Raw genomic sequence first — 16,626 nt, forward strand, 5'->3', positions numbered from 1 at the left:
TAAGTCAGTTAAGAGTCCAACACTTGGTTTGGGCTCAGGTTATGATCTCTTGGTTTGTGGGATCGAGCCCTGCTATCAGCATGGAGCCTGCATGGGATTCTCTCCTTTCTCTCTGCCCCTCGCCCTGCTCACACACACTCTTATAACAGAAAAGAGAGTTTATACTTTCATATGTTTTCTACTTACTCATTAGTAACCTTTGTATTTAGGTTAAAGCTGGCCCTTTAGCAATTTTTGTTTATATTCACTTTTGCTACTTATATTTCTTTTGCTACTGAAGATGTTGAGCTTTTTTGGCTGAAATATAATAGACATAGGATATCCTCTTTTAACATTTCTTCTAAGGCTGGTTAAGTGATTGTGAACTTCTTTGCCTGTCTGAAAAACTCTCTCTGATTCTGAATAGTAATTTTGCAAGGTAAAGTATTCTTAATTGCAAGTTTTCTTCTTTCAGCAGGCTGCAGGTAAGAAGACAATGATACAGTATATTCAACATTTTTGCTAAAAAAAAAAATCTGAGAGTCTTAATAGGGTTCCCTTGTATGTAACAGATTGTTGGGGTTTGTTTTTTTACCGATTTTAATATACCCTCCTTATCTTTAACCTTTGACATATTGTGGGTCTCTTTGGATTCATCTTCTTTGGAGTTCTCTGGGTTTCCTAGATCTGTTTCCTTCCCCAGGTTAGGGAGGTTTCCAGCCATTATTTCTTAAAAGAAGTTTTTTGTTCCTTTTTCTCTCTGACCCTTCTAGGTCCCCTATAATGCAAATGTTGGTATATTTGCTGTTGTCCTGTAAGTTCTTTAAACTATCTTCATAGTAATTTCATTTTTTTTTTTGCTTCTGTCATTGGATGAGTTTTACTGCCTTATTTTTGAGGTGACTAGTCCTTCTGCTTCATCTGTTATTGAACCCTTCCTGCATATTTGTCAGTGTAGTTACTGTGTTCTTTACACAGTTAAGAATAGTATGTGACTTCTACTTGGTACTTTCTTATATTTTCTATCTTCTCACAATGTTGACTCATCCTTATTCATCCATGCTGAATTTCTCAAAGCTTTCAGGTGATGCCAATATTATTGGTCCAAGGACTACCCTTTAAAGAGTAGCAAGCCTTGAGGCATTACAAATTATAGTGTACTGTTTGATCTCACAATCCTGTTGATATTTGCCTATTGGTGATATTGTTGGGATGTGCTTCAAACTATGGATGTCCTCCAAGATTCCACATTCCACTCTGAATGAAAATGGCAATTGTTTCTGAGAACAAAATCCTGTTGGAATAGTTTCATGCAAATACCTGTTCCTTCATGTGCCTACTACTTTGAGTCTATGGAAACCATGCTGATTTTAGTCTAAGTAGTACTAAGACTACTTTCTCAGCTCTAACAATATGGCTTCATGTTCATAATTCAACTTTCTTCTTTTAATACAACATACATTTATGAGGCACCTGTCTTGTGTAGGGAATGTGTTCCATAAGAGCACGTGTGAAGGAATGAAACTGAAAGCATCCCCAGAATGTTTGCATGAAAATTAGGTGAGAGTTAGAAATATATAAATGTCGCTGGAAAACAGGTGCAAGATCATGAGAAGTCTTGTATGCTGTATGAGGAGTTTGGATTTTATTATAAATTCCACCTTGTTTGGAGGCAACTCTCTTAGGAGTATCACAGTCAGAGTTATATTTTTAAAAGATCATACATTGAGCAGTATAGTATTTAATTGGGAAGTGATAAGACTGGAGAAAGAGAAACCTAGTTGTGCTGATAGAAATGAAGGCAATGTAAATGGATAAGAGAGTCTGTGAAAGTGTGATTCGTGTGGCTTCAGTGGTGCTTGAATATCATAGATGAGAGAGGAAGAGGAAGCTGACACTCAAGTTTATAAAAGGACTGAACAACTAGGTAGGAATACAGAAAAGAGAGAGTGAATTAGGTAAGAAACTATTTCGAACATGGTGATATGTTTGTGAAATATCCAATTAGATATTTTATTAAGCAGTTGAATGTAGATCTGGGACTTAAAAAGGTAGTATAGATGAAGAAAGGCACAGGATAGAACTTTCAAGAACACTAATCTGCAGAAATAGGAGGGGGGGGGGAATAACCTAATGAATAGAAGAAGAAAGTATATTCACAGAGCGTAACAAAGAAGTTTCCAGAAAGAAGAAAGGATAAGGGATATCAAAATGGATCGGAAAGAACAAACAAGAAAAACATTAGCCAGTACCCACGGGAGCTTGACTGACAGGTCTGTGAAGGGCAGTTTCAGTGTGTCAATGGCACTTAAGGCAGTGAGTAATTTACAGTTGTGGCCAAAGGACATCAGCAAAATGACACACTAGGTAGCCATTCTCCCATGGAAACATCAAAAAACAATCAGAAATTGGCTGAACTAACCCTATAGGAGGAAGAGCCTACAACAACCAAGCAAACACCGAAATAAAGTAAAATCACCTTCAGAAAAGTAGGAAATTTTGTGGCACTTTCACTCACGCTTCCCCGTCTATTCCCTAGTATGGCACTGTCATGGTGTAGAGGCATCAGCAGTCCATTTCCCTCCTTCAATCCATAGGGAGCATAGAAAATCCTGTCTGCAATGTTCTAACCTGTCAGGGAACTGCCTAAAGGAATGGTTTCTGTCTTCTTTAACTCAGGTATCAAATGAGGAGAAAAAGGCAGCCACTAGTTGTGAAAGCTGTAGGGGGACTACAGACCTGCAGACACCTAGGGCAAGAGATGACAGATAAAGACATAAAATAGAGCATCGAGGGCCCTGAGAACTTGGGTTAATTTCCTAGAACATCTCACCCCATTAGAAAGGAGCCAGTTGTGCAAAGGAATTGAGAAAGCTACATGCAGGTCTAGGCAAGACATATGCTCCAAAAAGACCTGAGCATATCCTAAGTTTTCATCACAGGCTTGATTCCTAGCCACAGAGACAGCATGCAAAGACTGGGAGAGATGTTTTTTCAAATGTTCCTTAAGAAGGAAAACAGGAAAATTCACAAATATTGGGAAATTAGAAAATACTTTGAGACAAGTGAAAATACGAGATGTAGAGAATGCAGGGCTAAGAGAAAAATCTATATTTGTTTTTTTTTTTTTAATTTTTTTTTTCAACGTTTATTTATTTTTGGGACAGAGAGAGACAGAGCATGAACGGGGGAGGGGCAGAGAGAGAGGGAGACACAGAATCGGAAACAGGCTCCAGGCTCTGAGCCATCAGCCCAGAGCCCGACGCGGGGCTCGAACTCACGGACCACGAGATCGTGACCTGGCTGAAGTCGGACGCTTAACCGACTGCGCCACCCAGGCGCCCCGAAAAATCTATATTTGTAAATGCTTGCATTAAAGAAAGACTTGAAGTAAACAACCTAATTTCAGGCCTTAGGGAACTAAAAGAACAAGAGCAAACTAAACCCAAAGCCAATAGAAGAAATAATAAAGACAAAAGTGGATAAATATATTTATAGTTTGTAAATAAAAATCAGTGAAACCACCAGTTCTTCCAAATTTAGCTACACTAAGAAAAAAAAGTATTAAAATTTGAAATGAAAGTGGGAACACTGATTTTACATAAATAAAAAAGATTATATCAATACTATGAACAATTGTACACCAACAGATTGGATGACCTCCATGTAAGAATTTCCTAGAAACACAACCCACCAAGACCAAATCATGAAGAAATAAAAATTTGCATATACCTATAACTAATAAAAAGATTCAATCAGTAATCAAAAACCTCACACCAAAGAAGAGCCCTGGACAAGATGCCCTCACTGGTAAATTCTACCTACATTTATTCTTCCTAAAAATCGAAAGGGAGGGAACACTAACACTCCATAACTCATAATATGAGGCCAGGATTGCCCTGATACCAAAGCCAGGGGAAGACAGTACAAGAAAACTAAAGACCAATATAATATCCCGTTTAATTTTTTTTTTTAATTTTTAACGTTTGTTTATTTTTGAGAGGCAGAGAGAGGAAGACAGAGAACTTGAAGCAGGCTCTGAGCTTTCAGCACAGAGCCCAACGTGCAGCTCGAACTCACCACCCGTGAGATCATGACCTGAGCCAAAGTCTGACGCTTAACCAACTGAGCCACCAAGGCACCCCTCCCTTTTAATTATTAATGCAGAAATTCACTGCTGTGAAAAGATACTCTTTTTTTAAATATATTAAGACTTCTTTTGTGGCCTAACATGGAAAAAAAATGTGTATTCGACCATGGTTGGGTAGAGTGTCCCATATAGGTCTCTTAAGGACAACTGGACTACAGTCTTGTTAAATTTTTTTATCTGTTGTTTGCTTGTCCTATCCATTATTGAAAGTGGGGTATTTTAAGTGTCCAATCATTATTGTAGAACTATCTATCTCTTCAGTTTGATTCATGCATTTTGGAGGTTTGATGGTTATGCATATATATTAATTGTTGTTAGAACTTCTTGGCCTTTAATCAATATATAATTTCCTTCTTTGTCTCTTGCAACAGTTTTGACCTAAAATGTGTTTTGTCTGATATTAGGATATCCATCACAGTGCTCTTTTGGTTACTCATTTTGCATGAAATATCTTTTTCCATCCATCTTTTACATTCAAAGTCTCTTGTAGATAGCTTAGAATTTGATTATTTTTTAAACCTATCAGGCAAATATCTGTGACTTTTGACTGGGGAGCTTTTTTCCATTTAAATAAGCTCTGATAGGGCGAGTAGCTCAGTAAGTTGAGCAACTGACTCTTGATTTTGGCTCAGATCATGATCTCAGTTTGTGAGGTCAAGCCTTGCATTGGACTCCTTGCTGACAGCACGCAGACTGCTTGGGATTGTTCTCTCTCTGCCCCTTCCCTGCTTGCACTCTCTAAAATAAAATTTAAAAAATAAAAATAAGGTAATCCCTGAGAAGGAAGGACTAACTTTTGCCACTGTTTTTGGTATGTCTTCTGGCTTCCTCCACACCTCATTCCCTCCATTACTGCAGAATCCTCAACAAAATACTAGCAAATGAAATTTAGCAGCCTATTAAAAGAATTACATGCCTTCAGGTAGGACTTATTCTTGTAATGTAAGGAATGCTCAACATATGATAATTAACCACTATAATATATCACATTCACCGAATTAAAGGAAAAAACACATCTCAATTGTTGAAGAAAAAGCATTTGAAGAAACTCAAAATCCTTTTGTGATAAAAACTCAACAAACTAGTAATAGAAACTAACTCAAAATAAAAAAAGACCATATATGAAAAGTCCACAACTAAAAAAAAAAAAACACACCACAGTTATAACTTTTCTCCTAAAGTGAGGAACAAGATGAGAATGCAATGCTCACCACTCCCATTCAACATAGTATTGGAAGTTCAGAGCAACTAGGCAAGGAAAAGAAAGAAAAGCCACCCAAGTTGGAAAGGAAGAAGTCAAATAACCTCTGGCTCATAGATGACATGATCTCATAGGTAAAAATCCTAAAAATCCCAATAACACCAGAATATGTCTCTTAGAGAATATGTTGCAAGATATAAAATCAATAGAAATCAGTTCATATCTATAAATGAATTATGAACAATCTGAAAAGGAACTTAAGAAAGTTATTCCACTTACAAAAATACTTACAAATTTAACCAAGGAGGTGAAAAACATGTACACTGAAAACTACAAAACATTACTAAAAGAAATTAAAGAAGAAAACTTAAGATGTCAGTACTGCTCAAATAGATCTAGAGATTCAAAATCCCAATGGCTTCTTTGCAGAAATAAGAAAATCCATTCTAAAATTCAAATGGAATGTCAAAAGCTCTTGAATAGCCAAAAAAAATCTTAAAGAACAAAGTTGGAGACTTTACACTTCCTGGTATCAAAACTTACTACAGGGGCGCCTGGGTGGCGCAGTCGGTTAAGCGTCCGACTTCAGCCAGGTCACGATCTCGCGGTCCGTGAGTTCGAGCCCCGCGTCGGGCTCTGGGCTGATGGCTCAGAGCCTGGAGCCTGTTTCCGATTCTGTGTCTCCCTCTCTCTCTGCCCCTCCCCCGTTCATGCTCTGTCTCTCTCTGTCCCAAAAAAAATAAATAAACGTTGAAAAAAAAAAAAACTTACTACAAAGCTACAGTAATCAAAACAATGGTAGTTCTGGCACATAGACCAATGCAATAGGATAGAGAACCCAGAAATAAACTTTTGTATATATAATCAGATTAAGTGTGCCAAGATCATTCAATGAGGAAAGAACAGTCTTTTCAATAAATGGTGCTGGGTAGCTGGATAACCATATGCAGAGAATGAAGCTGGATCCTTATTTTAACCATATATAAAAATTAACTGAAAATGACTGAAATAAGCTCTTAGAAGAAAATATAGGGAAGAAGCTTCATAATATTGGATTGGCAATCATTTTTTCACTAGGACACTAAAAGTACAGTTAACAAACGAAAAATTACATAAAAGCTTTTCTTCATCAAAGGACACTACCAACAGTGAAAAGGCAACCCCCAGATTGGAAGAAATTATTTGCAAATCATATATCTGATAAAGGATTAATATCCAAAATATAGAGAACTACAACTCAACAACACAACAGAAAGCCTAGACTAGACATTTCTCCAAAGATATACAAATGGACAGTACACACAGGAAAAGATGTTTGACATCACTAACAATTAGGGAAATGCAAATTAAAACCACAATGAGATACCAGGTCACATCCACTAGGATAGCGATTATTTTTTTAAATAAAATTAACACATGTTGGTGGAGAAATTGGAACCCTTGTGCACTGTTGATGGGAATGTAAAATGGCACAGCTACTATGGAAAACGGTATGGCAGTTTCTCAAAGTATTGGACATAGAATTACCATATGATCCAGCAATTCCACTTGTGGACTAATGTTCATAGTAGCATCACAGTGGTCAAAAGGTGCACACAACTGACATGTCCATCGATGGATGGATAAACAAAATGTAGTGAGTACTTGCAATGGAATATTATTAGCCTTCCAAAGGAATGAAATTCTATACATGCTGCAATATAAATGAACCTTGAAAACGTTAACTGAAATAAGCTAAGCACATGGTAATTACAGGCCAATATCCCTGCTGCACATAGATGCAAAAACTCTCAACAAGATTTTCACTAGCCAGATTCAATAATATATTAAAAGAATCATACACCATGAGCAAATGGAATTTACCCAAGGGCTGCAAAGATGATTCAACATCCACAAAATGATCAGTGTGATACACCACATTAACAAAATGAAGGATAAAAATCATACCTCAATAGATGTAGAAAAAGCATCTGACAAAATTCAGTATCCAGTCATGATAAAAACTCTTAAAAGTGGTATAGAGGGAATGTACCTCAGCATAGTAAAGGCCATAGATGACAAGTCCACAGCTAACATCATACTCAATGGTAAAAAGCTGAAAGCCTTTCTTCTAAGATCAGAAACAGGAGAAGGATTCCCACTCTCCCCATCTTTATTTAACATAGTGTCAGAAGTCCTAGCTAGAACAAGTAGATAATAAAAGTGTCCAAATTAAAAGGAAATAAAACTGTCATGTTTTGCAGATGACATGCTATTATTATGAATAGAAAGCCCTAAAGACTCTATAAAAAGAAACTGTTACAATAAACAAATTCAGTAAGTTGCAGGATACAAAATCAATATGCAAAAACTAGCACCAAACTATCAGAAAGAGAAATGAAGAAAACAATCCCACATACAATTGCATCAAAATGAAAAATATACCTAGGACTAAATTTAACCAAGGAGGTGATGCAAGAATTATATATTGAAAACTAGGAGACATTTATGAAGGAAATTGAAGACACAAATGGAAATACAGCCTGTGCTCATGGATTGGAAGAATCAATATTGATAAAACATCCATATTGCCCAAAGCAATATACAGATTAAATACAATCCCAATCAAAATTCCAATGGCATTTTTCACAAAAATTGAACAATCCTAAAATTTGTATGGAACAAAAAATATATAGCCAAGAAATCTTGAGGAAGAAAAAAGCTAGAGACCTCATGCTCCCTAATTTCAAACTATATTAAAAAACTATAGTAATCAAAACCATACGGTATTGGCATAAAAACAGACATCGATCAATAGAACAAAATAGATACCCAGAATTAAACTCATGTATGCATGGTCAATTAATTTACTACAAGGGAGCTAAGAATATACCATGAGGAAAGGACAGTCCCTTCAATAAATGAGGTTGGGAAAACTGGACAGTCACATACAAAAGAATGAAAATTAACCACTATCTTACACCTTACACAAAAATTAATTCAAAATGGTCTAGGGGCACCTGGGTGGCTCCAAGGGTTAAGCATCTGACTCTTGATTTCAGCTCAGGTCACAATCTCAGGGTCTTGAAATTGAGCCCCGTGTCAGAATCTCTGTGCTGGGCATAGATCCTGCTAAAGATTCTCTCTCTCTCTCTCTCTCTCTCTCTCTCTCTCTCTCTCTCTGCCCCTGCCCCTGCCCCACTTGTGTTCACTGATGTGCTCTGTCTCAAAAAAAAAAAAAAAAATGAACTAAAGACTTGAACATAAGACCTGAAACCATAAAACTCTCATCATAAAACATAGGCAGCAAGGTCCTTTGACATAGATTTAAAACCAAAAAAAAAAAAAAATACCAGGCAATACCTGACACCAAAAGCAAAGGCTACAAAAGCAAAAATAATTAGAACTACATCATACTAAAAAGCGTCTGCACAACAAAGGAAACCATCAACAGAATGAAAAGGCAAGCTATGGGATGGGAAAAAAACATTTGCAAATGATACATTTAATAAGGGACCACTGTCCAAAATATATAAAGAACTCATGAAACTCAATAGCAAAACAAAAACAAAAACAAAAAAAATCCAATTTTTAAAATGGGCAGAAGATTTGAATAGACATTTTTCCCAAGAAGACATAGATGGCAAGCAGGTACATGAAAAGGTATCTTAGTACATAATCACCAGTTATCAGGAAAATGCCAATCAGAACCACCACAAGATATTACCCCACACCTGTCAAAATGACTATTATGAAAAAGATAACAATTGTTGGCAAGGATATGGAGAAAAGATAACCCTTGTGCGCTGTTGGTGGAAATATGAATTGGTGCGGCCACTATGGAAAACAGTAGGGATGTTCCTCAAAAAACTGAAAACAGAACCACCATGTGAACCAGCAATTCCACTTCTGGGTAGAATTTATCCAAAGAAAATGAAAATACTCAAAAAGACATATGTAACCCCATATTTATTCCATTATTTATAAATAAGATATTCAAGCAATCTAAGGGGCCAGCAATGGTGAATGGATAAAGAAATTGTGATATATATATATATATGTAATATATGTATAAAATATGTAATGTATATATGTATTATACATACATATTATATACATGTATACACATATACATATTATATATATTATACATACATATTATACACATACATATATATGTATTATACATACATATATGTGATATAATATGTATGTATAATGGAATATTATTCAGCCATTAGAAGGAAATCTTGCCATTTGTGACAACATGAATGGACCTTGAGAGCATTACACTAAATGAAAGAAGACAAATACCCTGTGATCTCTCCTGTATGTGGAATCTAATACAAATGTGCACATGCACACACATACACACAGAATAGATTGGTAGGAGTTGCCAGAGGCAGGAAAATAAAAGGTAAGAGAAATGGGTGAAGGGGGCCAAAAAGAAAAAATAAGATTTTTTTTTAAAGATTTTTACTTATAATTTTGAAGGTTAACAGCTCCCCGGTGGACACTTGGGAGTCTAAAGATCCCCAAGAGATTTCTTTCAAAAGTGACCTCCACGAGATGTCTATCGCCTTACTTTACTCAAATAGAAAATTTTGGCTAAGGATCTGCTGCTTTGGTATGGGGTATTTACTGTGATAGTCTGGCTCCATCAACTCTGGGAAAAGTTTAACAATCTCTCTGAGCACATAGCAGGAGAATGAGCAGAGACAGTGCATACCTAAGTCTACTCCTGTTCATCTGCGCTGGGTTTGACCTTGAAAAAAGGAAGCCAAAGAAAGGAAAGAAATGATGGACTAGTTAACTTGGATGAATTTAGCAAGAAAACAAACCAAGTTACCCTTTGGACTGAAGGGGTGCTTAAAAGTCTCCTGCTCTGAAGCTTACCACACCACACTCTTAGTATATTATGCCAAGAAACCTTTTTATATGGTTAATCTGGGAGGGAGCTGACATTCTCCGACTGGCTCTACACTACCATTAGCCATTTGCTAACAGAAGGCTCATAGACCACAGGAAAGCTAACTATTCCACTATGGCACAAAGAGAAGAAAATATGCCAATGTTTTTTAGTTGATATACAAAGAGGAGCAAGATGAATGATCTGAAGGCCCCAAACAAAATGCGGCAGAAGGGTTCTGTGTTCCATGCAGCCTGAGCATCGCAGCCTCTCCCTTGACTTGGCTAACATTATACATGCCTCCTTTATCTGCTTCCCAGTGCAATGGGCCTTGCATCGGGCCTCACCTAGCCGTGCAACACAGACAAGTGTTCTGCCAGACACGGGATGGCATCACCTTACCATCAGAGCAGTGCAGTGCCCTTCCAAGGTAAGAGAAAGCCGTGGACCTCCTTTCCCCAGCCCCTGGGTCAACAGCATGGAAAGACAGCGTTAAGTGAGTGTTTCTCCTCTAACATCCCCTTTCCCTTTCGCCCTCCATTCTCCCCAGGCCATTGTTCTCCCTAGAAATAGATGTGCTGAATGTGCCAGGGTGGGTGTGCTCTCCTCTTTTGCAGACAAAGTGCAGAAGGTGCTATTCCTTTGAGGGTAGCCTGATACCGCATGAGATCTGCACTAGCCCTAGGGTGCGCAGGAAGTTAGGGCTACGAAGTGACTGCCCGACCTCAAGGGCTCCACCAGCCCCTCACTCTTGTTGGCCTTCCTATAAAAGTGATGCCGAATGAGGGCTCTTATCCCTGAGTCTCAACCTATCGTTCCGATCCAGTCCCCATTCCCTGTCATGCGTTCCTGTGGCTGTCCCCTTGGGGTGAGGGCTCACCATCCCCGCCCAAGGCCCCAGCCCCAGGCTCTGCCTCTGCCAGCCCCCATCCTGGACAGAGTTTATTCCTGGGTCATACAGCAATACAGACTGTGTACCCATGAGGACGCAGAGGGCCAATCAGAGCAGTTGTCCTTCCGAGATCTTACAACCCCTCACTGACGGAGCAGAGACCAGAACCCAGGTCTGGTGGCAATAGAAGTGCTTGAGCAGTTGCCCAACATTCTTAGGTTTGCGACAATGTCTTCACATCTGTTCCCCAGTCCCGTGCCCACAGAGGCAGACCCTAACCCCGCCACCCTCGTCCTGCAGGCCCGTGAGCACCCAGAACTGCTGGTCAGAAGCCTGCAGCGTACACTGGAGGGTCAGCCTGTGGACCCTGTGCACGGCGACCTGCGGCAACTATGGCTTCCAATCCCGGCGTGTGGAGTGTGTGCACGCCCGCACCAACAAGGCAGTGCCTGAACACCTGTGCTCCTGGGGCCCCCGGCCGGCCAACTGGCAGCGCTGCAACATCACCCCATGTGAAAACAGTATGTTCCAACCCCAAAGAGTCTTCTGCCAATTCCCCACAGGGCATCGGGGGCAGAGGGCAGTCCCCAGGACTGACCCTGAGCGTAGGGCATTGGACCAGGTTTCCCAAGGATTGTGAGCTGGGGCCAGAGTTGGGTATGTTCACAGGGGTGCATGCAAGCGAGCAAAGATGTGTATACGCATGTCCAGGCCACGAAAGATGGCTGAGTGTGCCCCCAAGGGCTCGATCTTGGCCCTGAGCAAAGCCAGGTACTATTAGCCAAATGCTAAACGAAGTCAGCCTCCAGCTCACCCGCAGTAGTTTGGCTGGTACCCAGGGGACGACAACCAGTGCCTCCTGGGGGCCGGGCCACTAGACAGAAAGCACCGTTTGCACTAGAAGAGCACACAGAGTGCCTCCTGCCCAGCTGGCCTTGCGCCCATCATGGCTCTGCTTCTCACAGAACAAGGACCGGCTGCCCTCCCTCCTTCCCAACCCACGGGCACCCACCGGAACTGTGCAGGAGCCCATGCCCTTGAGATCTACTCTTTCACTCCCTCCTCCCTCAAGTCTGGATCCTCCTCTGCCCAACACCGGCATTTGTATCCCAGTTGGATATTTTTTCTTCCTCTGGACCCCAAACTGGAGGTCCTTCCCCACAGGAAAGAAGACAAAGTATGAGACAAAGAATACAAACTTTTTAAATGTTGCCATGCAGTTTTCCCCTAAACGGGGCCTCTCTGAGCATGAGATTTCCAACGCTGAGGCAGATGTCCTGTAGGCAAATTGTCCCACTGCCTATACACTGGGGAGGGATGATCTTTGTTCTCTGTGTGGTGCTGACCCATCTTTATGTCAAGAGCTCACCACAGTTAGCACTAATGTTCAAAGTATTTCAGACTTCCTATGTTGGTCACAGAAGTCCACAACCCAAATCAGCACCAATAGCTAAGGACCATCTCGTTTGTGCCAATACTGAACTAGAGGCCACAGTGCTCGGGCAAGACATGGTCAGGGGAAGGAGTAGAGAGGCTTGGGTGGGCAGTGTTAAACTTTCACGGAGGAAAGAAGGCTCACATTCCAGGGGATGAGGCCATCAGCCAGGGCCTCACTTGCACACCACGTCAGAGTGGCGCAGCATTGAGTCCTTCTGGGAACCAGCTCGAGGAGAGCCACTTAAATACCACGGGGAAAGGGCAGCTTGCCTTAGAAGGTCAGGCGGTCCCGAGGAGAGGGAGATGAACAGCGCCCTCCGGAAGGAAGCGTGCCATCAGGAAGGCAGTAGAACAGGCCGAGGGTTGGGCCGCGTCAGCCGGCCAACAACTGCAGCCTGTTGGCAGGCTGGGAGGCAGGTGGCTGAGTGCCACCAGAGCAAGGCCAGCCCAGAGATGCTGGACAGCAGGGGCCCCTCCAGCATGGGAGTCCAGTGCCCAAGGCAGACCCCAGGAAGCACCCAGTGGCCACAGCCTTTAGCTCCATTTCACATCTTTCTTTTGTCCCCTTTCCCAGTGGAGTGCAGAGATACTACCAGGTACTGCGAGAAGGTCAAACAGCTAAAACTCTGCCAACTCAGCCAGTTCAAATCTCGCTGCTGTGGGACTTGCGGCAAAGCGTGAAGACAGGGCCCAGGGAAGAACTCTACCCTGGCCACACAGAGGACTCCCGCCACCACCTTGGACAGAACTTAAGCTCTCTTCGTTTATTTATTTATTTTCCTCTCCCCACCCCCGCCCCACACACCCTCGTCCAACCTCCTCCCCCACCCCAGACATGAGGACCTCAGCATGTCCTCTCTCTCGGTTCACTGGAGAACAGAATGTGGGGGAAAGACAAGGAAAGGGGTCTACAGGAGGTTGCAGAGCAGACGCCTCGCCTTCCCAAACCCAGGTCCCAAAAAGGCGGAGGAAGAGGTAGGCGTGGCTCCTGGGGACAGCAGGGAGGCAGAGCCAGTGGCAGACGAGAGATGGGAGGGTAGGCCACAGAGCGTTTGCAAAGCATTGGTACAGACTCCAGACAACCAGCTGTGTCTTTCCTGGCAGCACACCGTCCACACGGGAGTGTGCTTCTGCTTTGTGTCCTCCTCTGCCTCAGCCTTGGGAAGAGCAGGCAGGGAGGGGAGGACACCATCGGAAGGCAAAACCCAGGCCAGAACTCAGCTCTTCTGCCGGGGAGCGTCAAGAACTCCAAGCCCGGATACAGAGCAGTAAGGAGGAGACCATCCAAGTAGGCCCGAAGCACACTTGATGCAGAAAACCACGTGGGGGCTGGGGCGGGGAGGAGACAGAAGCAAAAAGAAACCTGTGCATGGTCCTCAGTGGGGAAGTGCAGGTAGATGGGGAGGAGTGAGGAGGCTCGGGGAAGGGGCCCTCTGGATTCTGCTGCCCTCGCAGAGAGCACACTGCCTGCTAGGAGACCTGCCCTCCCTGAGGTGCAGGGGAGTCCCCACTCCCCACACTGTCTCGGACTTCTGCCTGTACCCCCCCTAGCAAAGCCAGCGAAACATCAAGATCTACTTGTTCAGTTGAGCGGCCCCTCTCATCTCTCTCTACATCAAGAGTCCCCCCCCTCCCCAACCCCAGCCCAGAACGATACTGCTGATGTGGGTCAAGGACATTCTGAGCAAGAATAGGCTGGGGTTTCTGCCTGTATGGCCTTTGCTGCCCCACTTGAGGGCCAGGGGTGGGGTTCAATTTGCCAGATGGTATCCATCGGGTCACAGTAGCTGCTTCCAGAACGGGCCGGGGCCCGTTCAGGGTGGGACAGTGGGCTTGTGCGGGCCCACTGTAAGAGCAGCGCTCCTATTTATACTGCAGCTTGGGGCAGGGTGATGGGGTGCGGTGGCAAAGCCATAGGATAACTAAAGCTCGCAAGAGGGTCCTCAAAGGCTTTTCAACCTGTTCCCTACACACACTGAAGTACTATGAACCTTACAGCAATTAATATCCACCCAGTTTTGGTAATCCAGTCAGCAAGGCAGCACACACGTTTGCAGTAATGCGGGTCAGCTAGAGTAACATGGCTGCAGCAAAGTCTAGGGGCAAACCTGAAATCCTGGGACCATTTGGCAAATTGTTCTTTCAGCAAAGGGGTTTGGGTGAGTGGTTTTGGCCACCTCCCCCTTGGGTGGACACCGTTCAATAGCCAGGGCAGCGTGGCCACACTCACCCCTCAGACAGCCTGCTCCCCCCTCACATACAGACTCGCAAAATGCCACCCAGCCCCGGGCCACCACCAATACCAGGGCTGTGTTTTCCAGCCCACCTGGAAGTCAAAGACCGGGGGAAGACGGTATTAAGCTGTGTCCTCCCCAGGTGAGCTACGGACAATTAAGGTGGGTCTCTTTCTTCCTCACCACAATGGGCTCTAAGAAGTCATGTTACTAAAAAATCAGCGTAATGTTTATTTAAAATAAAAGAGAATGTTTTCTATGTCTGTATATCTTTTGTGAATATTTATTAGGATTTCTTGTATAAAAACGTGCAATATTAATAATTGTACATTGTCATTCAGAAAACAAAGTATTTGGGGGACTTTTTTATTAACTTCCTGCAGTTGTGTTCCTGTAAACTCTGGTAACTATTGTATTGTTCCTATTTTTAATAGAGGCTGATGTTTAACTCTGGATCCATTCACTGTGTACAGAACACATTGTAAAGCTAACATGGGATGACAGGGCAAGAAGAGGGGACTCGTTTGTGACACAATAGTTATGCATGGAATGGAGAATACAAATTCCATACTGCTACTAATGTGGTTGGTTATTTGTAGTTCAATAGCTGTTGAGAACCAGTGGCCAATATTTACATTTTCTAAATAGCCAGTGTCCTCCAGCTCCGCCTCGTGTCAGGTTGGAGCCGTTGGAGGAGGCCTCAGAACCAGCTCGGAGGACCTAGGTTTGGGGTGGGAAGCAGCGTGCTCCTTGCATGAGATGAATGTACATTTACTGTTTGTTCTGTGAATTGTGACTCAGCAGCAACACAAGATGATTAGAGCTGCTGAATAATATGGAAGGAGGCACTTTCCTCCTCTAAAACACAAAACTGTATTTATATTTTTTGTACAGATAATACAGCTTATTTATTTAACTCTTGTCCGAGTCTCTGTTAAGCTCAGCCTTCGGTCTCATTCTGTACAGGGGTTGAGGGTGGTTCCCAGCCACTTACGTGTGTTTGGCCGCCACGGAAGAATGGCGGTTTTGAGCTCTGCATGGGAAGCTGGGAGCCCATGCCTGCAGGGCCAGCTCTGTAAGTGAACCCAAAGGAGCTATGTTTGTGGATGTGCACATATTCAGGTTTAGGACTACCCTTGACAATCATCTCATTTATGGCCCTGGGTAGTGGGAACATGGAAGCCACAGTGCCTTCAGAAAGACAGACACATGGGCATCTCGTGGGTGGGGGGTAGATGCAGTTTTGGCTGCAGGAGGAGTCTCCAGGTCAGGCTCCCGCCAACAGGGGCGTGCACAGTATAAAGTAGCTGTGTGCTGAAATTCTGAATGGACACCATTAGTAGGAGCTAACACTTACAGATCGTTACTACATTTTCATCCTCACATGAGCCCTATGATTATCTGTATATGGGTAGACAGAGGCCCAGAAAGCCCAAGGTCAACCAGCTAGTGGAACAGGGATCAAACTCCTAGAAGTCTGGCTTTTTAGCCACAGCCTTTTCCTTACCCACTATGCCATCTCCAGCTTCTCTGTGCAAGAGTGGACCATGCATGGCCACCATTGTGGGTACCATCTTTCCCTACTGCTTGGAGGCTGGTAGATGACAATGGGACATTTTACTGGAGTTGTCACTTTCTCATCCCCTAAAATCAATTCTGCTGGCATTCTGTGGCCCCTACCTCCCTATTTTTAAAGCATTTTAATAGAAATAAAGCTACTATGGGAAGTGCAGAAAAAAATAAAAGTGTATTGTGGCGTTCTTCATCAATTGTTTCCAGTGGAAGGGCAGCAAGTCTCCAAGCCCCCAGGATGTCCACACAAAGACCTTTGTGGGAGGCACTTAA

At 42.7% G+C, this 16,626-nt stretch overlaps 1 protein-coding gene across 1 annotated transcript in view; it reads left to right on the forward strand.

Annotated features, from left to right (window-relative positions):
* The window catches only part of ADAMTSL1 (ADAMTS like 1), a 379,909-nt gene extending 364,230 nt beyond the window's left edge, over nt 1-15,679 (forward strand). Inside the window, 3 exon segments of the mRNA XM_032595636.1 lie at nt 10,539-10,648; nt 11,411-11,631; nt 13,122-15,679. Coding sequence (XP_032451527.1) covers nt 10,539-10,648; nt 11,411-11,631; nt 13,122-13,228 — 438 coding nt within the window. The 3' untranslated portion in view covers nt 13,229-15,679.
* Nucleotides 15,680-16,626: the final 947 nt, after the last annotated feature.

This window comes from Lynx canadensis, chromosome D4, assembly GCF_007474595.2.
Source record: "Lynx canadensis isolate LIC74 chromosome D4, mLynCan4.pri.v2, whole genome shotgun sequence".
Lineage (NCBI taxonomy): Eukaryota > Metazoa > Chordata > Mammalia > Carnivora > Felidae > Lynx > Lynx canadensis.